The following is a 25,490-nucleotide window of genomic DNA, read 5'->3' as shown; positions in this document are numbered from 1 at the left end:
GTACACAGAATCGTGCGTCCATCCTCTCATGTATCTCTGCAGTTCTCTCCCTGCAGAGAGGCCATTTCTAAAATATAAATCTGAGGCTGGGCTTTGTTGGCTCATGCCTGTAATCCTGGCTAGTCAGGAGGCTGAGATCTGAAGATTGTGGTTTAAAGCCAGCCCAGGCAGGAAAGTCCATGAGACTCTTACCTCCAATTAACCAGGAAAAAAAAAAGCCAAAAGTGGAAGTGTAGAACACAATCCTTGAGTAAAAAATCTGAGCAATAGCACCAATACTGACCAACCAGCCAAAACACGCACACACACACACACACACACACACACACACACACACACACACACACTGTAAATATGGCTGAAAACCCGCCTCAGTTCGCCACTACTTTTAGGATAAGATCCAAGTCTTCCAGAGAGCCTATAGTATTCTCCATGCTAGTCAGTGACCCTTGTACCCCCACACTTGAAACCCCAGTCGGAATGAATTTCTTGAGGTTGTCCATTCTTGGGTGCTCCCTGACCCTGACTCATTGGTTCTATTCTCTCATCTTCATCCAGGCTTACTTCTTTCTACTCATCCTTCCAAACCTTCATCATAACTGAGATCTACTCACCACTGAAGCTTAGGAACAATTGCGACTAATAACATTCATTGAATCATTGCTATTGAACAGTAATTATTCAATGGCCAATGATTCATTCAATGAATTATTATTCATTATTATTGAATTACTACTCTAATTTGATGAATTATTATTCACTGGATAACTTCTCTATGCTACTGCATATTTAATTTGCTCAATCTCCATAACAACCTTACAGGGAACTTACTGTTATGTTCCTCATTTTATACAAAAGGCAAAATTAAGCACCATGACCACGGTTATGTGGCTACTAAACAGGAGAAGCAAGATTCAAGTTTCCCCTGTCTTCAGCTACTGATAAGCACTGACCACTGCTTCTAAGCCCATCATTAGATGCTACTTTCTCCAGGATGTCTTCCCTGATTGCTTAAATATAGTAATTTCTTCTACCCTAAAACGTAAAAACTACTGTAATTGTATGTTGCCATGACTTGTTATAATTACTTGTTATACTTACTAGAAATTTAATGAGGACAAGGGCTCTTTATTTATCAGGAATTGATAAATAACAGGTCTGGGGTAAATGCTTTTAGTCAATGAATACTACCGTAAGAGCTATAAATGGGTTACAACAAAAAAATGTGCCTGGATCCACTGAGGAAAAATAATCTAGATATATCTAGAAAAACAATCATTACTTCTCTTGTCATAGAGAGGAAATACATTTTTAAAGGGAGAAAGCAGAGAGGATGTGGGCAGGAGAAACTTTGATTAATGTTAAAAAAAACTATTTCCAGGAAGTTAGAAAATATACATGCAACCTTTAACCTGTAGTCAGGACAAAAGTATTTCCTGTATAAACTAAATCCTCAAATTGTATTCAAGGAACACAAGGACATTTTTGAGAGCTTCTGTGAGGTTTTGTTTTCTTGTTTTTCCTGATTAATAATCTCAGCAGGAAACATCTCTGGATGGCCAGGGCTAGTTATGAGTTCTTAAGAAATCGCACACGTGTTAAAACCTTGCCTTTTGAGGCAACAGAAAAAACTCCAGCTTTAGAAGAAATAAGATCAACTTCTTCAGCATAACTCAACCTGCCATTCAGGGTATTGGGAGAACGCCTGTTGTAAATGTATCTGTGGTTTGTTTCTTTCTTGTTAACCCGAGTAGGGATTTCAGCTAGGCTGAGTTAGTTTGACTTTTCTGTTCCTCTTTGCTAAGGAAAGTGTGAGCTGCCATATCCACTGACATTGCTGCTGCCCGGGACTAGAGCCGCTACAAAGCCCCTGCTGCCCTCCTGAAGCGTAGTGCTTCAAAGCATGTGACCCTTCTGAAGAAGTCTTTCTGTAGATGCCTGGAGTTTATTTGGACTTCTTGTTTGAGTTTGGGTGGGGGTGTTTTTGGTTGTTGCTGTTTTTGTTGTCATCGTTGCTTTGTTACTGAAGTAGAAAGAAAAAGAATGGAGGACCATTTCTTACACTTTTGCTTGAAAAGAAAAGTCACTTTCTTTCCTTAATATAAAACTTCAACATGAAGCATGGATTCTAGCATGTCCTTGAAGCACAACATCCAGTGTACTATTCACCCAACGAAGTCCCTTTTGGCTTCTCCACCATGCAGTTAGGATGTAGCCATGTGAGACATTGCCTGATGATGAGCCAAATTTAGAGCAATACAAAACAAACTAAGAAAAAGAGCAAGTGAGGAAATCTGTTCTGCCCAAGTATCAAAAGTTAATATAAACAGATAGTCACGAAGACACTGTTGTATAAGTGTAGTGGTAGATACAAAAGAAAAGTCCAAAACAGATCCACATGCATGGGGGAATTTGCCGGATTGTTGGTATTGCTGATTGCTCAGGAAAGAGAGCTAGCTAATTAGCAGTACTTGAAAATTAAATACCCATATAAGGAAAAAAGAGTAAGATTGTCTTCTTCGCAGCATAAAGAAGTTAAATACAATTTCAATAATGCTACCCTGTCTTCCTGGACTTTTCTCTCAGGGATAGAAATGGTCCAGAGGGTGGTCCTTGGAGAAAGCCAGTGTGTGGAAGGCTTATCTTTGGGAATCAAGATAGTAGGTGTGAAATAAGCTAGCCTGCAGCATGAAGTGGTATAAGACAGCAAATGGAGAGTGATGACATTAAGTTTTGAGGTGTGTGAGAGAGAGAAGGGGTGGGAGGTGAGGGGAAGATTTCTAGAGAGCTAGACACCGCATGAAACAGAGCTCGGGAACTCAGAGGACGCCTGCTCATCAGTATTACCTTAAGACCCAACTCATCCAGCAACGAGTTCCAAGTCTATCTTCCTATTTGAGCTCTGTAAACTCTAATCAGAAGAGGATGTATGGAGAATCAGAATAAGATGCGTGGAGAAGGAAGAACAGTGAAAGATCTGCTTCACTGCAAAGATGGGCTCTTCACATTTTGCAATAGTTGGATGATTGAGCAAAATTAGTCATAAGACCAAAGTGAGGAGAAATTCATAGTCAAGGCTACTGGATCTGTCTACGCATATCACTGCCATTTCATTGATGTACTATTAACCTAAGCCCTAAGCCTGCCTTCTGCTCTCTACACTGCTGTGCTTCTGCCTTACAGGTGCTGCGACCACTGAGCTGCGAGTACAGAATGGACAATGTGAGCCGGAGGGTGGTGTGTGACCTCGGCAACCCCATGGTGACCGGAACAAACGTAAGAGAAAACCAACAAGATCCACTGACTTCTGTCTGGCTGAATGTTACAGAGAAACAATGGACTGCAGCCACTCAGCACAAGGACACCCAAACAAATGAGGCAGGAAATGACCAACGGAGTAGGATTTACCCTTACAACCTATACAGGCTGAAAATCACAGGCCAAAAATACCAAAATGATCAACTTTTATATGCTTTTGTGTCCATTATAGCAGATCTAGGAAGACTGTTTCCCTACTGATGGTTTCCTTGAGCATTTTTCTCTTTAAATTGCACTACTAACTTCCTTCAGGTTCCAAAAGAAATATACAGTACATAAAAGAAAACATTACACACAACCTAATTAAAACGGATTTTAAGCAAACAAAATAAAGTCTTATTTATAATGTATCTGCTATTTGACACCACTAGCAGTATTTTTATATTAAAAAGATCACTGTGCTTTAGTTTCCAAACCAGCGTTAGTCAGTCAGTAATTAAAATTTACAAAACAAAGTTGTAGCAATGAAAGAACATTTTGATAAAAGAATAGTTGTGTTTTTACTCACCCTTCACCTCTCTTCCTCCTTGTCTTTTTCTTTCACTTCTTCTTGTTTCCAAGTTTAGGAACTTCCCAGTCATGATTACCTGTAGGAAACAAATTCATTCTATGCAATTACAATTTAAGTATACACATAGTAACTTCTTGTAATAAATGTAAAATCTAAAAAAGGCTACATTAATCGTATACAAATCAAACCTACATGGTCCTCTAATTAACATGAGGTGTTTGTTTTAGAAATAAAATGTCTTATTTGAAAAAAATCATGAGAAGTTATAATTGCCTAGATTTGTACTAGAACACTTCCCAGTGGATTGTGGACTGGTGAGCCCTTAGCCATCTTTTAAAAGGCTGCTGTGGGATCACTAATGAGACCCTGTCATTGGTTCCCTAGGGGAACCTTGCAAAGGCGCTGGAGAGCCTTCTGATAAATCAGTCCTTTAACCCAGTGTTTCACACACAGTCACTTGAGCACTTCAGACTTCTTCTCAAGTAATACCTATTCCCAACTTACACTTCAGTATATTATGCTAGATAATATTTTTACTTATTAACATTATAATAGTATGTTGACCATGGGTATAAAAAACATGCCAACCTGAAGTCTAGTGATCTTACTTTGGGAAGGGGGGGTCAAAAATATTTAAATAAAAAGTAAATTCCTTTGACAGATTACCATTAGTTATCACAGATTAGTTATTAAGTCATAATCTATTATGTCATAACACTATTAATTATGTCATAAACCTATTAATGGGAGAAGGGGTGTTTTTTATGCTATTCCATTGAATTTTCAAGATAATCTTATGCGTCCAGTGTCTTCCCTGTTTCCTGGGTGAGAAGGCTGAGGTCTAGAAAGGCTAAATGAATGATAAAAGACAGAACCAGGTTTCATGTCAGTCCTGACCACCAGCTCAGGTCTATCTGTCCTGCAACACTGCAGAAAGGACTTTGAATACAAACTAATGGGAAACAGATGAAGTGCTAGAATAAAACCACAAAAGGTAGAACAGGAGGTCCAAACTGAGATATTAGAACATCTTTCATTATAACCATACTTGTTTAGAAGCTAGTAATTTATTTGGCTAGTTTCCAAGAAAGAGAAAAGAAAAACAAAGATCCAACCACTCAATTTGGTATGAAGCCATTGACCCCAAAAGCAAATGGAAATCAATTTCCATGGTGGCAATAATGTTAGCAACTATAGGTGCAATCACTCATTCCCTTTTCAGTATTTAATCTAGACCAGTAATTGTCTCAGATCATTAGAGACTAATGGAATAGAATTGGCCACCAGTGTCATTGAAAGAGAAAGATAAAAATGGCAAGATGTTCTCAACCACAAATGTGTTTATATGAAACGATGCTGGTCCATTTTACCAGCAAATAATCCTTAGAAGACAAGGAAGTGAATTGTTTATATGCATTTATCTCTGAGGTCTTTAGTGGAAGAAACCTAATAGCTTTCTTATCTTGCCCTTTAATGCTCCTAAACACATCAAAGTTTATTGCATTCTGTTTTGTTATAAAAACACTCTGATTTATTTACTTCTTCATTTTATACCTGGAAAAGACTCTCTGTGGAGTAAAGATCCAAATGGACATACAGACCTAAATAGTAAAGAAAAGCATGAGAAATCATTAGGAATATTTATTCTAATCCCTAGTTTAAAAGAAAGTACTTCTAACGTCTTTAAGTTTAACTTGAAAGTGCCTCTTTATTTTAACTTAACATTTCAAGTCAGAAATCAAATGTTCTTAAATAGTGAAAGTGTTTTCCATGGGGGAACTATAGAAATATAAAATCACCATAGGATAAGAAGTTTCATGACTACTTCCAAATTTTCACAAGCAAGAAAAGGAAAATATGTTAGGGCAGAGACACTACAATGGAGGTGTAAAGATCTAGCATTTGGTGTGAGTTAATCTTTACAACTCCTCCACAATGACAGTGTGATGCTTTCATCCTATAGAGGGATGCACGTTGACGAAAACCAATGTTAGGCTCCATCACGACACCACAAGATTCTGATGGTTTTCCTTCTTCCAGGAATTTTTCTTGCACTCCTTCTGGGTATCCTACCAGAGTACTCGAGTCTAGCAATACAAATACAAATATCCAGGATTTCTATTCCGTTCAAAATTCAGAGCTATCATAGGCTTTGCAATGAGAGTAGGGAAGAGGGAGACAGAAGGGATAAAGAAAGGAAGTTCACAGGCTTTGCCTGTGGCAGCGGGATTTATTGTAGGAGGTAAATCTTTGCCCTGAGTTCAGAAGCCTTGAATAGTTCTTCAAGAAGAAAATTCCAAAGAAGAGAGAAACGGCATACATGGAGATCTGACTGAAAATTGGCCCATTTGGAATTATAATTGGTTCATGCTCCATAATCAAGAGACATTGGTTCAAATACCAGCTCTTCCCTTTGTGAGCTGATAACCTGTAAGTCATCTGAAATGCAAGGAAAGTTGGAATGTTTCGATGATCTGACTTATAAGTCACGAGACTAGCAGAGGGCAGGTCTCACCCAACAAGGCCTTGGGGTTGGATGAGGATGATAAAAAATGAAAACTTAGTATTAGGTCATATTGTTACTCCTATAAACATGAGTACAGGTTCAAAATCAACCTTGCACACATTTAAACTCTAGCTCCATAGTTCTTTTGCTCCCCCTGGAGTATGGCACTTAATCTCTCTAATCTTCAGGTTGTGATTGGACTGTAAAATGTCAACAGTGAGCAATGTATGTCCCAGAGTGGTTGTGGTGAATGAAAGTATATAACCCACAGACAGTATTTGGGAGACTGACTCATACAATTCTATATGTGTGTTACATACTAGTGTTTCTTCCTTGTTCATATCACTGTATTTATTTTTCTCCATTGTTAATCTGTTTTGAAATTATAAAAAATGACAGCAATTTTAACCTTTGGGGAATAAGCTGGGAGCCAGTGGCTTGTATCTGCTAATCCTAACTACTCAGGGGGCTGAGAGCTAAGCTTCACTGTTTGAAACCAGTCCAGGAAAAAAGGCCCATAAGACTTATCTTCAATTTACCACCAAAATGCCAGAACGGGAGCTGTGACTCAAGTGGCAGAGTGCCAGCCTTGAGCACAAAAGTCCAGGGACAGTGCCCAAGCCCTGAGTTCAAGCCTCAACACTGGCACCAAAAAATGTGGAGAGTAAAGGAAGGAAAAAAAAAGCAACAACAAAATCCTCATCTCACTATCAAAATCATTCTGGAATATTTCTTTATAGTACACTTCCACTCCTACATAGCAATTTTCCATGAATAGCTAACGCACATTGCTCAAGAAACTTTGTAACCTTTATTCTTCGTTGATCATTACTGCATTAAAAGGGTTATCCACAACACTGCATGAACTTCACAGCAGTAATTTCAATAACCAGATAAGCATCCTTCAAACAAAAGCATCTTGATCTTCTTTATCAATCTCCTCTTGTATATCTGGCTCATTTTCAATTTGTGGATAAGGGAAGTGGCCAGTGAAGAGGGGACACGGAGCCAGATAAAGGGAACCAAAGTATACAATGAGTGGAATCCTCTATCCTGCAGTCTCATGAAACCACTTCCTCTCTGCTGTCAGACGCCTAGGGCAGAAGTAGATTAAAGGGGGTGGCAGTGATTCTTGGTGGAGTGTGGAAGAATTGCTTCAGGAAGACTTTCACTCTATATGTAAGGTCCCTCTCATGTAATAACTTTGTGTCCTGTATGTATTTCTTTTTGTGGTTGCTGCTTTTAGTATTCACTGGGCCTCCGATTTGCTGTTCCACGTCTTGAGAAAACAAACATGAGCATCAGCTTCGATCTCCAAATCCGAAGGTTAGATTGTTAAATGCCTATGTTATTGATGCAAAATTCTGAGTGAAATATGTAATACTGGACAAGCTCCTTCATCTGAAAAGTTCTTCTGAAATTAGGACCTACACTTTGTCTTTATTTTTTATTTATTAATCTTTCATTTTTCTTAATTATTTCTCTTTTTCCATATGCGCTGGTTTATATAAGACACTGTATTAGGAAAGGCAAGTTATGAGGTAGCTAGATTTGGGTCACTTCATCCCTTATTTTCCTTGTCACAGGTAACAGGCCTGCACAGCCAGGCTCTACATTGAGAGTCAGTTGATTGTCAGGGATAAATTCTGAAAAGAACAAAGAGTTTGCAATGTGCAACCTTGAGGGTTCCTAGTGTTCTGAGTCTCTGATGTCCTTGATGGTTTCAGGTACCATCATGCTTCTTTTGGAGGGCAGGGCCTTCTCTAGTGACAATACACCAAGTCAGATAGATAGCTTGCCTTCCTTCCTTAAGAAGCATCGTGTTTAAGGAATTTAGCTTTCATTGTCCATGTTGTTTGCTTTTGTGGCCAAAGGTATTTCATGAGCAGGGAGATCCACAGAGTAGAGAAATATGGAACCCAATGTTTTCCAGCTATGTGCAACAACTCATTAACTAGTAGTGAAATCTATTTAATGGCTCTAAATCATATTTTTAAAAAATCAAAATTGAAAGGAATATGATATGATACTACTACTTATGAAACATGTCTAGCAGGTAAATGTGAATGTGGTTCATAAGGTTCCCCAAGAGGTGAATTCTTTTTTGCAATCTGCGGTTTACAAAGCTTCAAAAACATTAATCCAGATAGGATATGACTACCCTCCAGAATTATTTATACCCTGGCCAGCCCATTGAGTCCTACTGAGTCCTTGACTAGAAATAAGTATAAGGTCAATGTCCACAACTTGGATCTCAAATACTAATTCAATATGGCTGCTCTCTAAACTTACCTTTCTAATGTATAATAAGGGTCATTAAATTGTGATTAGCACTTAGAATAATTAGTCTGCATAGTGGATGATCTTTTAACTGCTATATCAATGAAAAGTTTAAGATTTCACTATATATGATCCATAATAATGGAGATTTTTTTAAACTCAGCATTTTGTATAACAACACACACACACACACACGTACGCACACACACACGAAGCTTTGTGACAACTTCCAAGAGCGTCTATAACTTAACTGAGGTGCCCATTTCTGACCTAAACTAGGGCTTTCTTGAATTTAACTTAAAAATATTCTATTGAATCTTTAGAGCCTTTTCTTATTTTATTCAAATTAAGCCATGCAATATGGACAGAATGAATTCCTCTAAAATATCTTACCATTTTACTAAAAAAAATTACAAAGCCACTGCTTTTATAGCTACAAAATATGAATTTCACAAGAGATAGTCATAATGATTTTCACTTTGGTTATCTTTTATGTATAATAGTGAGTTCGCAGGGTGAAAAAATCCCAACATGAAGGGTAAGTAAGCATCACTTGCTTTATCTTCTTCATTGTCTGTATCCTTGATCCCACTGGGCATAAAACTTTGTTTTACTTGGGGAAAGATACAACGCTCATAAAATGCATTTGGAAAGAAAGTCTGGCATAAAGATGACAAATAAATTATTTATTTATGAATAAGAGAATGGATAGAAATAGTTATCTCAAGGGATAAATGACACTAGAAAACACTCCAAATGCCTTATCCAAAATTCATCCTCTAGGGCTGGGGATATGGCCTAGTGGCAAGAGTGCCTGCCTCGGATACACGAGGCCCTAGGTTCGATTCCCCAGCACCACATATACAGAAAATGGCCGGAAGTGGCGCTGTGGCTCAGGTGGCGGAGTGCTAGCCTTGAGCGGGAAGAAGCCAGGGACAGTGCTCAGGCCCTGAGTCCAAGGCCCAGGACTGGCCAAAAAAAAAACCAAAAAACAAAAACAAAAACAAAATTCATCCTCTAGATCTTGACATAAAGGCAATTCTGAATTTGTAGAAATTGGACATTTTGAAGTGTTGAGATGATGGAAAGTAGAAATGGCCACCAATTTCCGTACATCTCCTCTATTCATATTTATACACATCCCCTTTCATGTAAAATTTGGTCATGACTTTATTTCACATCTGCTCATGACTATTTTAACATAATCCTGAAAAAAATGTAAAAATCAGAAAGAGGGCAAGACACGGAAGCTCATTCTTATCACCTCAGCTACTCAAGAAGGAGTGTTTGGGAAAATTGTAGTTCAAAGGCAACCTGGGTGAAAATTTAGTGATAGCTTCACCCTCCATTGCAAGAAGCAAGCCAGTAGAGTAGCATGTACTTGTGATTCCAGCTAGAGAGAAAGCTATAGATCATAGGACAGATTTAAGCCAGCTTAGAAAAAAATGTTGAGACCTCACACAAAAGTAACTAAAGCAAATAAAGGACCAGAGGTATGGTTCAAGTGGTAGAACACCAGCCTGGCAAGCATGAGGCCTTTAGTTCAAACCCAAGTACAACTAAAACTCAAATTAAAAAAGTCAGAAAGAATTGGCATATACATAAAACATCAAATTTCTAAACTATGGTAGAGGTAAAAAGTGTTGAGAATACTGTAAACTCAGAAGCTCAGGTATTTGGGAGAGGAGCATTTTATTTGCATGCTCTGCTTAGAAGGTTCCAGAAATGTAAATAAGAATTTAGGTGAGAGGCTTTGCATTCAGTTCTTATGAGAAATAAATTAAATCGAATGGTCTGTAGTCTGACCCCTGACATATATCAATTACCATTGCTTGAACTTAATGCCTTTCTCAACAAACAGAAGCAAAAAGAGAAAACCCTGAAACTATTTCCTGTTGCCAACTGTTTGCAACCCGGGGGTTTTCTGTGTGAGCCCTGGCTCTTAGTGACATAACTCTCTTCCTATCATTGTAGAGCAATTCCCATGGACAAATGGGACTTTGTGCTCATCCTTGAAATGAATTCCTCAGGAATGGTAAAAACAAATGCTGTACCATTGTCTTTTGCTGACATTCCAAAGGATACAGAAAAGAGAAAGTTAGAAAATAGGAGGCAATCAGAAAAGGAACATGGAGTAATAACGTGAGAAGCTTGTTTGCCCTGTGTGTGTGACGTGGGGTGTGGGTGTTTGAAGGAAGCTTTGCATGGTTGTGCTGAAGGAGCACAGACAGCATTAATAGCCCAGGAACCTGGCTGTGATGGATTGTTTGTTTGAATGGGGGCAGTGGGATTCATGAGGGAGCTTTCCTTCCAGGAAGGCAGTCAAGGAAGCCTCTCAGTTATATATCAAGCTTTGTTCCTTTCTTACCTTGTCAACTCAAGCAGTAGCAAGTGTTGTGGTGTGTCTGTGTAACAGGGATTTGGCTGCTAGCCAAACAGGGGGTATGCATGCTGAGTCTGCCAATTGTTCTCCCTGCATTGCAAAACAGCCTTGCCTGGTGCCAGTGACTCACGCCTGTACTCCTCCCTACTCAGGAGGCTGAGATCTGAGAATCACAGTTCAAAGCCAGCCTGGGTAGGAAAGTCTAGGAGATTGTTTATCTCCAATGAACTACCAAAAACAAAAGCTTGATGTCTATAGCCTTGAGCAAATGAAGCTCAGAGACAATGCCCAGGCCCTGAGTTCAAACCCCCGGACCAGCACATAGCTGAAAGTGGAGTTGGGGCTCAAGTAACAGAATGGTACCCTAGAGTGAAAAAGCCCAGAGACAGCACTCAGTTCCTGAACTGAAGCCTCAGTACTGGCACTCTCTCTCTCTCTCTCTCTCTCTCTCTCTCTCTCTCTCTCTCTCTCTCTCTCTCTCTCTCTCTCACACACACACACACACACACACACACACAACTCAAGTCTCATATCTAACTATATGTGCTTAACGGAGAAAAACAGCAATCTTAAAAAGAATTGCTCTACTGTTCAAACATGCACCTTCCTTCTCAAGATTCCTAGTGCATGCGCGGACTCTCTGAATTGCCTTCTTACACAATGTCCACTTCCTTGGGCCTTGTTTCTTCTGGGTATGAGCCATTCTCTCATTTCACAACTCATGTCTTGTTCTAGCTAGCCAGTAAGCATGTCGTAAATGTACACTTAGAGAAATATTAACTTAAGAAATAAAACCATAAGGAAGATAGATTGCTGCCAAAAACAATGTATAGTAGGATGCAGTCCAGAGCCAGAGGCAAATGTTTTTTCGATTAGGTACTACCCCAGATCCTTCCTACCCATTCTCTTCTTGATTAGCATGGAAAATCAGGAGTCAACTGTGCTGTCGTTTCTTATTTAATGGGCATGAAGATGATGCCCAGAGATGTAAAGGAATGTCTAAGGTAGAAGCTATAAAATGGATTCCATTTGATGCCTTTGTGGTTTAACCATTGAAACTAGGGTGTTTCTAGATAAAATACCTTTTCGTGGAACGTTATTGCATTGCCATTGGTTATAAAGATCTTTGCATTGGTTATAATTTTGTACAATGAATATGTCATCCTGTTCTCAATAAGATTTAAGAGTTGGTTTTGAGACATACTGGATGTTTTTTGTATTCATAGTGTGGTAGCAAACATGATAAAATATTTTTAAATTATGTGCTATTGCATTTTAGTTCCAACAAGGACAATCCTGAGAGCAACTTTGTGAGTGTCCAGATCAACATCACTGCTATGGCTCAAGTCGAAATAAGAGGGTAAGTAATAAGCAAGGAATATATGTTCTGGATGGTAGCTTTCTGTCTGTAAGCATGCATAATAATGTATAGTAGGTATTTTCCTAATATACTAGAGATCACAATTCACTGTGGTTCTCAATTTTCAGTGTGTGTGTGGTGGGGGGGGGGGGGCGGTCCTGAAGCTTGAACCTCAGGGCTTGGACTCTGTCCCTGGACATCTTTTTCTCACGGCTAGCATTCTACCACTTGAGCCACAAATCCACTTCTGGCTTTTTTTTTTTAGTACTTTACTGGAGATAAGAGTCTCACAGAATTTCCTGCTCCAGCTTTCTTCAAACTGAAATCCTCACATGTTAGCCTCCTAAGTAGGTTGGATTACATATGTGAGCCACGGTCACCCTGCTTTCAATTCTCACTCTTTTTTATCCACTATTAGCTTCTTATCATTAACTCTTGCAAACCCTGAGCAGTAATTGACTCTAAGGGCATCAAGGTTTAAAGAGCAGTAGATGAGAAGCTATGTAAAATAGACAACCATTGCCTGGAGAGAAGAATCCCACTTTTACCATAGTTACTTTAGCATCATAGCAATTCTTTCTCTTCCCTGCTTCCACTTGAGTCTGATAAGTGGCTCTGTATCTTTTTCTTTCAATCGTGTGCTTTAAGGAAGGTACCAAGAAGCAGACCATTGAGAGGCAGGGAGAGAAGGCAGTCAAGCCAAAGGCTTGGACTGATTACCAAGTGGAAAATCCCTGCAGGGGAAAGGAAATCAGAAGTGGAGTGTGTGAATTCTTATCTTGCACAAATGTGGACTCCATTGATTTTGTTATTGTAATTCTGCTTCCTACAAAACAATAAAAAAAAAACTTGGCTAAAGACTGTCCACTGCTAATTTGGGCCAAGTAGTTTCTGGAGTTACAGAATCTTGTTTTTGTTCCTTTGCCCCAAATCCTGAGTGGCACATATTCCTCCATGGTGACTGGGGATTTCTAGAGACAGAAGCTGCCATTACCACGGCCCTCTTCCTGCTGTCCTATGCAGGCCCAGTGCCGCTGGGGCTCCCACCGGTGGATGCTTTCAATGTACTATACTATAATTGCATATTAATCCACACTGAGCTCCTTACATACAAGTGAAGGAATTGGTCCACAAGGAGTTGACCTAGCTAAGACTTACCAGAGAAGTGAGTGGCTATAAAAGACTGTCTTTATGGTCACAGAAATGTTGTATATTGTGACTCAATGCCACCAGTGAATCTGGTTGTAGTATCTAAAACACTGCATATCTTGGGTTTGCAAGCTGTTGTCATTGGGAGAAACTGGTTAGCAGGTACATGAGATCTCTCTATGTTCTTTATTACAACTATATGAGAATCTACAGTTATAAAAACTAATCCATTACTTCCCTCCAATGCCTTTCTACTATATCCAAATTTTCATTAGTTGAGGGTATCAATGCATAATTCTCAACCAAACTACTGCCTGGGCTCTTCAAATAATGAGCAGTATGAAGTTGACTTAGTTGGGAGCCATTCTGTGCTGTGTTCCCTCTGATTTAAATTGGTCTTCAATGCGTAAATAACTGAGTTTTGGGATCCATCCTATCTGAATGATTTTTGCTGTGCCCTGGACAGAGAATACATTTCTTCATAGATTTTTGTTTTCTTTGAGATTGTAATGAAAATGTGACAAGAAGTTTAAGTCATATTTCCTCAATTATCACTGCAGTTCAGGGGCTCCCAAGATGCCCTGTGTATTGGAAATGAAGCAGAATGTACAGTACTTAGGTTGACAGTCTTTTCCTGCAACTGGCCCACTGTGTCTCTGCATATATGTTTTCCTTGTCATCACAGTACCTGACAAGGTCTAATGATTTATGATTCTATAAGCCTAGAAAATTTATGACTAATCCTCTAGGATCGAAAAGCATAAGAAGAAAATCTTCTGGAGTGATTGTGATCAGCTTCTGTTTTATATTTCTTCTCCATGCTAAGAAATATAACCCCTAGACCTTCACAATGGAAGATAACTATGAACTGTGGACTCCATTCTCTCTGGCCACTCTAGGGACAAAGTAAAAGTTCAGGCAGAGAAATAAAATCGCGATTCTGTGAGGACAGAAGCCCCAGCTCTCAGAGCATCTGTCTGATAAAAGCCACCTACCACCTTCTGAGCTCTTGTCCTTACAATGTGTGCCAGGTGGGAGTTGAGCACCATGACAAGCCAAAGAAAGGTGGAAAACGTTCAGCTTTGGACAAAGCTGTACTGTACACTTTCTTTTATCAGCAGTACATTTTTTATTATTTTCTTTTCAATTGTTACATATTCTTTTTAATTATCTTTAAGTAGTATCATTGTAACTATTTAATTTTTGAAATTTTTATTGTAAAGGTGATGTACAGAGGGTTACAGTTAGCTTTGACCAAGAGCATTCTTGACATATCCCAGTCATTGTGGTATTCAACCCTGAGTATATCATCACTTTCCATATGAGACAATAGAGATATCCCGGATTTAAATCACTGACCCCATCGCTTCTCGGCCTTTTGGCTAAGATCAAGTGTAAATCACTGACCCTAAGGTCAGATAACACAATAAATTATGCTCTCTGTTTTAAAAAGAGATTATCTAGGGGAAAAAAGGAAGATAACACTTGATGTTGCTAGAGTTCAACCAAGTGGCTCGCATTGATGTTGCCATTTGAAACATGTCATTGTCCCAAGAGATAGTTTCTGTTGGCATTACTTTTAGATGATAATCTGGCAATTTGTGTATGTTTTTTAAATAAAAATTTCTAGAAAGCATTGTTTGGGTTGCATTAAAATAGCAATTTGGTTTGCAATCTGCTTTTAACATGGGATAATGACAAACACTGTATTTCCTTCACTCAGTGCTGATTCTCGAGGTGCATACTGCAGAAAAATATATCCATATGTCAAGTGAATATTCCATGGCCCTGATAACACCATTTTTCTCCTTCCTCCCTTTATCCCTTGAGTTATTGATAAGACAACTCTAGGAGTCAAGCATGCTTTATTTCTCCTTTGACTCTGAGCCTGGCCTTGTAAGATATCTAACTCCATTGATAGGAAGCCAAAGAAATCTAGGAAGGAGGATTTCAGAATGTAAACCTTTATCCAGAAACAGTATTTCTTACCAACTGGACATTTAACATATCACACAGGAGCCTAGAAAGATTTACACACACGCATACACACGTACACATATACAGCATCCATACACATATAGTGTAGAATGAGGGAGGAAAGGGAAAGGGATAGAGAAGAAGAAGGGAGGAGAGGGGAAGGGAGGAGACGGACATGTTGGTTTTTCATAAGGGAGGGGGGAGAGGAGGGGAAGGGAGGAGAAGGACAGGAGGGGAAGAAGAGGAGAGGTGAGTAGGACAAGAAGAGGACAGGAGAGGAGAGGAAAGGAGGAATGATGGGAGGGAAGTAGGGAGGGAGGGAGAGAGGAAGGAAGGAAGGAAGGGAGGGAAGGAGGGAGGGAGGGTGTTCAACTATTCATCTAACCTCAAGAATGCTCTTTGCTCTGCCCCCTAGTGTCCAGGACATGAGATACTACAAAACGCTGATCTCAGCACTAGAGATCAGCCAGCCATGTAGCCTGCAGCAGTGGAGGATTCAGACCCTCCATGTCTTAGGCATTTTGCTGAATATCTCCTTCAGTGTTTTTCCACATAGGGAGTACCTTCTCAAGTAAATTGAGTGTTCTGTGTTTCTTCTGCTTTCGATGTACTGAACCTTAGTGAAACATTGCTGACCTGAGCATCCCCAGCCATTAACACAACCTTCCATATTCCAGCGTATCCCATCCTCCGCAGATTGTTCTGCCCATTCACCACTGGGCACCGGAAGCCGAGCCCCGCAGAGAAGAGGAAGTTGGACCGCTGGTGGAACACATCTACGAGGTAGCTGTTTTCCTATGGAATTCCATTCTTGTGCCCTTTAATAAGAAGCAGGGCGTAGCATTTCTTGGGATCCTAACACAAGATCCAGGCTTTATCTACTGCCTTGATTTGTGCCCCCAAGTGAGGTGGGGTGGGGTTCCTGTTAGAGGACCAGAAATATAGTCACTACCTCCTTGAAAGAGCCCTTACAATGGTCAGAGACTTTTTGTCTAGTAACTGTTCTGCTTTTCTTAATGCTCTTTATTTGCTCACTTTTCAATATTTGGAGAGGCTATGCATAGAAACAACTAATTTGCCAGATTTCACTATATCATCACTTACCTTTAAAAACACACATCTCTTAAACTGAAGGACCACTCAACTCACTAGAAGCAGCAGAGATTTTATGAATTAGTCATGGAATAGTTGCACTGAAAAATGTACAGATGACAAATAAGATGGGTGCTGGGTGCATGGTAGATAAGAATAATTTTCATTTTTATTCACATAGTCCACATGAGAAATGGGTATCTTGTTCTGAGTTTGGGAAAATCCATTGTTTTAGTCAAATACTTTCAGAGGCAAAATTGCAGCAGGTGATAAGTACACAGTGTTCTTTTCCTACCTCAAATATGAAATTGTGAATGGAGAAAAGATTTGTTGACACGTAACTAAAATGTTTAAGTTTTTGTTTTGTTTTGTTTTGTCTGTGCCAGTCCTGGGGCTTGAACTCAGAACTTAGGTGCTGTCTTTGAGCTTTACTGCTCAAGGTTAGGGCTTTACCAGCTCTACTCTCAGCTTTTTGGTGGTTAATTGGCGATGAGAAACAGATCAGCCTCCTGAGTAGCTAGAATGACAGGCATGAGCCACTGGTGCCCAGCTACACTTAAGTTTTTTTTTTTTTACAGTCAAAAGCCAACAAATTTTCAAGCTACTTGGGTGGCAGAGACAGGTGGATCACAATTCAAGGCCAGCCTGAGCACACGTTAGCCCCTAGCCTCAAATGCAAAGCAGGCATGGTGGTACAGACCTGTAGTCACAGTTACTCAGGAGGTGGAGACAGAAGAATCACTCTGAAGAAAAAGCACAAATTTCTATATGACAAACCAAGAGGATGGGAGGCATGACTCAAGTGTTGAAACCTGTGCTTGATTGGGGCTTCTCCTCTTCCTGCCCTAATAATTCTTCCTAATCTAATTATTCTTAATGTGACTTCCACCTCAAGCTACCAGGAACATGAAGAATGTTCTCTCAGGTTAACAATGAAACCATTTGTGCATGCACAAATTATAAAAGTCAACAGTAATTACCAGTAATGCCAAAAGCAATTATCCACTGTTTCTTACATGCTAATCTTCTGTCTCAAAATATACTGTATCAATACATGGTTCTCTCTTTCTCTCTCTCTCTCTCTCTCTCCCTCTCTCTCTCCATGTGAATTATCTAGTGCATCTAATAAGCAAAAACAATAACATGTTATTTTATAGATCATGATTATTGTCAGAACTGTGGAGGAAAAGGAAATCTTTGCTAAGTTAAAATAGATTTCTAAATCCATAATAAATTTTAAAATGCTTAGTGTTTTGGATAAGAAGCTTTGAACCCTCTGAGCTTGAGATCCATGAGTTTACAAAGCTTGCCTCCTTATAAGATGCAGCCTTTCTTTCGTTGGGATTTGCTGATTGAAACAGAAGTTGCTACACTTTGGAAAGTACACTTAGAGCCTCTGGCACCTGATGAATGGCCGTTTTTCCCAGAGAGTGAAAGAGAGTTTGTCACATATGTTTGCAATTGACAAGTCAGTAGTCAGGCAAGAGGAGCAGATTTCAGCAAAAAAGAGAGCATGTAATAAAGATTACATTTTTAGTGCTACCATAGCATAGAAATGCAAGGTAAACATTGCAATGATCAGACGTGGTTGCTGCAGGTGGAATTTCCCTCATCTGAAAAACCAACATGGGCTGCAAAATTCAAACCTTTTTCAGCACTGACAGCAAGTGGAAAATTCCACACTTGATCTCATGTGGTGAATGGGTCATACACAAAACACAAGCACATTAAAACACACACACACACACACACACACACACACGATTTCCTTCAGGCTAAGAGGCGTACAGAGTATTGATACATTTTTGTGCTTAGTCTTGTGCCTCATTCCCAACATATCTCCCCCAAAGATATGTAGCCCTCGTGGTCATTATTCATAATATAGGTGAAGGTATTCTCAAATCTAGAATCCAAGACGCTTCCAGAGAAGGGATATTCGATCTGTGGAATTCCCACCTGAGATTGTAGATTAAAAGTGTTTTCTCTAAACACCAGCACCTTGGGCTTCCAGAGGGGCTCCTGTGCTTACTGTCTCTTTCTTTGCTTGAGTTGGATTTCATCTCCTTGACTTGTGTCATTTCATACTCTGTCACTTGCTTGCAGCTCCACAATATTGGGCCGAGCGCCATCAGTGAGACTGTCCTGGAGGTGGGCTGGCCATTCTCTGCGAGGGATGAGTTCCTTCTCTACATCTTTCATCTTCAAACTCTGGGGCCACTACGGTGTCAAACAAATCCTGAGATCAACCCACAGGATATAAAGGTAGGATTCTGGCCTAATTAGTAGCTTTGCCTTTTATGGTAAGGAAAAAAAATTAAAATGCAGTCTTGTTCCAAACAAAATGAAGTCATTATGTGTTGATTCAAGGATCACTGATCAGCTCTTTTCATTTTATAAAATGCCAAGCCTGGGGCTAGGAATCTGGCCTAGTGGTAGAGTGCTTGCCTCACATACATGAAGCCCGGGGTTGGATTCCTCAGCACCACATATATAAAAAAAAGCCAGAAGCGGAGCTGTGGCTCAAGTGGCAGAGTGCTAACCTTAAGCAAAAAGAAGCCAGGGACAGTGCTCAGGCCCTGAGTTCAAGCCCAGGTCTGACAAAAAAAAAATGCCAAGCCTAATTGAAAATCTCCTAACCTAGAAAACTTAAATTCCTCTTGATTGAGCATTCGTAGACACCAGCCACTGACTTATTTCAATACGCAGGTTTTGTAAATTATTTAACTTGCAGCACAACCAAATCATCAGTAGGTATGTCATATTTGTGGGACTTCACACAGAATGCTATTTTCAAGCTCTTTGTGGTACACTGCCCAAAGACATAAGGATCGTTGCCAAAACGAGTTCTTCCAGCTGCTGTCAGTAGCAAGCAGTAAAATGTGAGCATTAACTAAGGCCATTTCAGTGCAAAACCCAAGTTGCAATGGTCAGAGCCCCATTGTAGGAAACCAAACCCAGAGAAGCCCAAGGCAGTGCTGCTCAGGCTGATCAATGCATTCTAGTCACCTGGACGCCTGTTCAAATACAGGCAGAGGGCTGGGAGTATGGCCTAGTGGCAAGAGTGCTTGCCTCCTACACATGAAGCTCCCAGTTCGATTCCCCAGCACCACATATATGGAAAACGGCCAGAAGGGGCGCTGTGGCTCAGGTGGCAGAGTGCTAGCCTTCAGCGGGAAGAAGCCAAGGCCCAGGACTGGCCAAAAACAAACAAACAAACAAATACAGGCAGAGAATGGCTGAGATTTTGCCCCTCTCCCTGCTTCTCTCTCCTATCCACACTACCAGTGTTCATGAAAGAGAAGCTTAAGTATCCAAAAGGCCAATTCTGGGGGTGGGGATATAGCCTAGTGGCAAGAGTGCCTGCCTCGGATTCATGAGGCCCCAGGTTCGATTCCCCAGCACCACATATACAGAAAACGGCCAGAAGCGGTGCTGTGGCTCAAGTGGCGGAGTGCTAGCCTTGAGCGGGAAGAAGCCAGGGACAGTGCTCAGGCCCTGACTCCAAGGCCCAGGACTGGCCAAAAAAAAACAAAAGGCCAATTCTATATAGACTAAGATCCAAAGTTGTGTGTACCTGTAAACCCAGTTACTCCAGAGGTGGAGATCAGATGATCGTGGTCCAAATATGGTCCTAGGCAAAACTACAATGACCTATCTCAAAAGTAAACTCAAGCAGCTTGATTCCAGGAGCTCATGCCTGTCATCATAGCTACCCAAGACATCTAAATGTGGAGATTCAAAACTACATTGGGCAGACAAATCCAAGAGCTTCTTGCCTCTGATTAACCAGCAAAAAGTCAGAACTGGAGGTATTGTTCAAGTGGTACTGTGTCAGCCACGAGCAAAAAAGCCAGATAAATACCCAAATTTGGTTCCAGTCACTTCTGAGAAGGAAAGGAGGGAATGAGTATAGGCCCTCAAAAATAGTACATCTGTATGAAAATAAACACAATGAGTTGTTGTCCTGAGAAGACAAGTTCATTTACGAGGAGCACTGTACCACTGCCCACAAGGACACAGTGCCCCTGGTATAAGGTCAGACTTCCTGAAGTACCGACTGGACCATGCAGGCCACAGGTCCACCTCCGCCCGGTCATCACCCACTCTGAAAGGCTCTCTTTTCCAATTCCACACATGTCTCTGTGCAGAAACAGAAAGAATCAAAGGAGCCTCCATAGTCAAGGGCTTCCTGGGCAACAGTTTCCTTCTTCTGAGGGAAGAAATAAATAAAGCCACTTGTGTTCCATAAAAAGCATTTAGAGGACTTCCTGCCTGAGCTTCCTCTGCCCCAGTTTCTTCTTCCTTGGCCCTTCATTGAAATGACTTTAGCAGCTTCAAAGACAGTAACTTATTATAAAATAAGGTCCCTGGATGTTAACATAGGACACTTCAGTAATTCAAATCTTAAATGTTCTGTATGTAAGTAACTTGCACGCTATTTCACACACAGATTCTTGAAACCCACAGTCGTTCAGAAGGCTTCTCACTGTTTTTGAGAGTAATGTTTAACTTATATCGGACATGGTTTATATATGTTTGTATATATTATGTAACTTGTTTAGTGTATACCACACTGGTTGTGAGTTGGGTGTTTTCTTTTTCTTTGAATCAGCTTAACAATCATTTTTAGTGACTGGGAGAATCCTCACAGATAACTTTTCTGAAATGTTGACAGATTCATTGCAAACTAAAGAGGCAGTATGGGCTAAAAACACTGCATTCTCTGCTACCCACTTATTCCTTGCAACACTCATAGACTTTCACTGTAAAGTGAAAACTGAACCTAAGATTTGATTATATGATGAAACAACAACTATCTAAAATAAATAACTAGAACAATTGATGAATTGTTGGAATTCTAAATTTGTGGAAAAGTAGAAAAGGCATTAATTACAGATTTTCTCAAAGTATTTCTTTACTATATTTGATATGTGCCCCACGAAGACTAAAGAACTTGTTTTGAAAGGGCTTTATTTTTTGTTGTTTTTGCTTTGGTTTGATTTGTTTTGTTTGTTGTTGAGAATCTCATATTTTCTAACAAGCGCTCTCCCACTTGAGCCGTGCATGTCTCTAATCCTTTTGCTTTTAGTTTGTTCTTCAGAGGTGGTCTCATGCTTTTGCCTGGTCAGCCTCAAACCACATTCCTCTCTCTTCTACCTCCCAAATACCTGGAATTACAGATGTATGCCATCAAGCCTGACCCCTAAAAGACTTTTTACTAGGAGAGGGGGAGAGAGAGAGAGGGGGCGGGGGAGAGGAATGCTAGTACAATGGGTTGAACTCAGGGTCTTACACTCTTGCTAGGCTTTCTTATTCATAGATAGCACTCTACCACTTGAGCCATAGCACCACTTCCAGTTTTTGAGTGGTTAGTTGGAGATAGGAGTCTCATGGTAACATTTTCTGCCCAGCCTGGCTTTGAACCACGATCCTCAGATCTCAGCCTCCTGAGTACCTATTCTTACAAGCATGAGTTCCCAGAACGCAGCTTTTTAATAGATTTTTTAAACTGTATTTTTTGTCTTTTCTTTTTTGGTACTGGGGATCGAACCTAAGACATTGCACTTGTTAGGCAAGCACTTTGTCACTGAGCTACATCCCAGCCCATTATTAATAGATTTTTAAGAGGTCAAAATTCAGTATATTTTACGTCACTACTATAAACAACTAAGGGTACTTGAAAAATACTTTCCCCTTAAGACATTAAATAATTTCTTGAAGTTATTATTAAGTTCCTTGTAATCATATTTCTTCCTAGAGGATGCAAAGAGGAACAGTGTATTTTCTGTCTTAAATAAGAATCAGAAATTGGTGAAAAACATTTCAGTATTTCTTCAACACAATAGGTCTAATGATTTTTAACTTTATTAGCAATTTTAAATGCTTGCCTCAGGACTAATTTCTGGGTTGTATTTAAAAGCAGAGAATGCAATTAGGTTTAATAAAAGGAACAAAGATCAGAAAAGTGTTTGTTAAAGACATTCACTGAATCACAGTATTCAACTTTACTTAGTCCAACCAATGGACTAAGGCACAACTTCTTACTGTTTTTTCTATGGTTTGGGGGTGGTGTGCCCCCCCAACTCATGTTGAAATCTGGCATCCAATGTAGTAGCCATTTTGAAGAATTGTGGGAACTTTAAGAGATGTTTGGGTCAAGAGGTTGTGCCCTCAGGAGTGGATAATGCCATTCTTAAAAGAGCGAGGGGAGGGCTGGGGATATAGCCTAGTGGCAAGAGTGCCTGCCTCGGATACATGAGGCCCTAGGTTCGATTCCCCAGCACCACATATACAGAAAAATGGCCAGAAGCGGCGCTGTGGCTCAAGTGGCGGAGTGGTAGCCTTGAGCAGGAAGAAGCCAGGGACAGCGCTCAGGCCCTGAGTCCAAGGCCCAGGACTGGCCAAAAAAAAAAAGAGCGAGGGGGTTCCCGTTGGAGGAGCAGGATGTGACAGAAAGGACTTTGGCTTGCTGGACTCTCTCTTCCTTCCTGTCCCCTCTGTCCTTCCTTCTGCCATGAAGCCAATGGCAGCTCCATGCTCTTGCACATCCCAGCTTCCTGAACCATAAGCGAAAACCAACGTTCCTTTATGGATTTCCCAGTTTCCGGCATTCTGTGATAGCTTGACCATTTGTCCTGCAGTTTGGGGTACGAGATGACTAAACATCTGCAGGGGTAAACAGCCCACTTCCCATAAGTCCTTCCATCTTCCAGAAGATGCTCATCACCCCCCTGGATAAGCCCCCAAACACCCCAGATCCATCATGGGCCTGTCATAGAGAATTTCCAAGGCAAGTTCCTCCACTGCTGTGCAGACAAGCTCTTTCCACTGAACCCCTTTCTCTTGGGTTCAGACACAGTTTCTAGTCAACGTTCCCTCCCTTGCATGTTCTCATTTTGCTCACCACTAACTGAAAAGAACTTGCTCCTCCAATGCCTCTTCCCAGCCCTCTCACAGATTTTTGTTTTCAATTTTGTTTGAGTTTGGCTTGGTTTGCTTTGAGGTTTTATTGGAAGTAGGATCTTACTGTGTAGTTCATGTTGGATTCAAAAAATCTTCCCATCTTTGCTTCCAAAGTACTGGGATTACAGATATGGGCCACCATGCCTGGCTCTCACGCACACATAGATTTCTTTAAAAAGAAAAGGAGGGAAGGAAGAGATGGATGAATGGATGGATGGATGGATGGAAAGAAGTAGGGAAGAAAGGAAGCAAGGAAAGAGGGAGAAGAAGGGAGGGAGGGAGGGAGGGAGGGAGGGAGGGAGGGAGGGAGGGAGGGAGGGAGGGAGGGAGGTGCTTGCTTATGAAAAGGAAACTATCCAGATTTCCTTAGAAGCATTTTCTAGTCCACCCATTCCAAGGAGATAGTGTCATCAACTACAAAGTTGGCAGATTATCCCAAGTATCCCCTCAGAGGCTCTACAACGCTTCCATATGCCCTCTTACTTCCCTCTCCTTAGAACTGCTCTTAGCTGGGGCTGGGAATGTGGCCTAGTGGTAGAGTGCTTGCCTCACATACATGAAGCCCTGAGTTCGATTCCTCAGTACTACATATATAGAAAAAGCTAGAAGTGGCACTGTAGTTCAAGTGGTAGAGTGCTAGCCTTGAGCAGAAAGAAGCCAGGGACAGTGCTCAGGCCCTGAGTTCAAACCCCAGGACTGGCACACAAAAAAGAAAAAGAAAAACTGCTCTTACCTAAATATCAGCTTGGATATCATGGACGGAATACAACATTTTTTTCTTTAATCACTCATGACCACCGCCTTGGATTTTTTTTTTGTTACAAATTCACAGTTTTATGGCATAAAAACTATTTTGAGGCTTAAGTGGGATCTTGTGGACTGGCTTGAGAACTGAGCTACCATTTAAAATACCATTTCTAAAGAGAAATACATTGTACATGCCAAGCATCTAGCCCAAACCATCTGAAATCTAACCCGTCTACAAACTGACGATATGTTCCAAATGCAACATAGACCTCAATGTCTTCTCACACAAGCCTCAAGGGCTGATAAGTCTGATCCTGACATCGTTTGGTTTCATAACAGAAAAGGATATCATTTAATTATTCCAGTAAGTGACCCTGACGGTATTGTGAACTGCTTACTATCTGACCATTCTTACCTGTGACTGTTTTGGGAAATAGTGGGCAAACAGTGTCACCCACATTCATCCTAACTGTGGCCCAAATATGAGTCACTAAGCAGGGGGTGGAGCAAGGATGGCCACACAGGCAGATCCAAGAGCATGTTTTTCTATTTAAGAGCCTGTCTCCTCCGTGAGCTTCCTGGGGATTCACTCAGCTTCCTTCCTCGTCATTGTCCAATCCTCAGATCTGAGGGTAGGCAGAAGCATGCGTAGTAACGGGGGTTCAGGAGAAGATGGGAGAGCTACACACACCCTCATTTTCCCAGCTGAGGAAATCAAGTCCCTACTGAGGTCATTTCCTTCTTCTGTTCACTTTGGCCTCTGGATAACAATGTTGCTGCCTTTGGGCTTCTGTTCCACCATGATGGCTTCTACCTTGTCTGGTTTGGCAATCATCTTCTACTACCTTAGAGACAATGGCAGACATCTGTGAAAGGTTTTGCTCTGGGCAGAATGCTCTGGGTTCGAAGGAGAGGATTTTTAATGTAGCCAATTTCTACACATTCTACCACCTACCACATTGTGCCAGCATTCAACTGTCTGTAGCATTCAGACCAATCCATTAAATCTAATTTGTTCCAGATCCTTCTTGGAATAAAAAAATTTTTAAGTATTTCTCAACTACATTAAAGACAGTGGAACAGTGATCAATTTTGTTATTTTGGGGAGATTTTATCCTGAGGTTTGGAGAGGCCTTCACATAGGCAATGATCTTTCGATAAGATGAGGTTGAAAAAGGAAACCCAACCAAGGAACCAAAAGTTT

At 40.6% G+C, this 25,490-nt stretch overlaps 1 protein-coding gene across 1 annotated transcript in view; it reads left to right on the top strand.

Moving 5' to 3' along the window:
* Window positions 1-25,490, top strand: part of Itga8 (integrin subunit alpha 8) — a 153,863-nt gene that overhangs the window by 98,182 nt on the left and 30,191 nt on the right. Inside the window, exons 21-25 of the mRNA XM_048367462.1 lie at window positions 3,184-3,276; window positions 7,582-7,661; window positions 12,278-12,358; window positions 16,162-16,267; window positions 18,680-18,838. Coding sequence (XP_048223419.1) covers window positions 3,184-3,276; window positions 7,582-7,661; window positions 12,278-12,358; window positions 16,162-16,267; window positions 18,680-18,838 — 519 coding nt within the window. The remainder of the gene's footprint in view (window positions 1-3,183; window positions 3,277-7,581; window positions 7,662-12,277; window positions 12,359-16,161; window positions 16,268-18,679; window positions 18,839-25,490) is intronic.

Source organism: Perognathus longimembris, chromosome 18, assembly GCF_023159225.1.
Source record: "Perognathus longimembris pacificus isolate PPM17 chromosome 18, ASM2315922v1, whole genome shotgun sequence".
NCBI lineage: Eukaryota > Metazoa > Chordata > Mammalia > Rodentia > Heteromyidae > Perognathus > Perognathus longimembris.
Note: the sequence above shows the minus strand (reverse complement) of the source record. Positions and strands in the feature narration are given on the sequence as shown.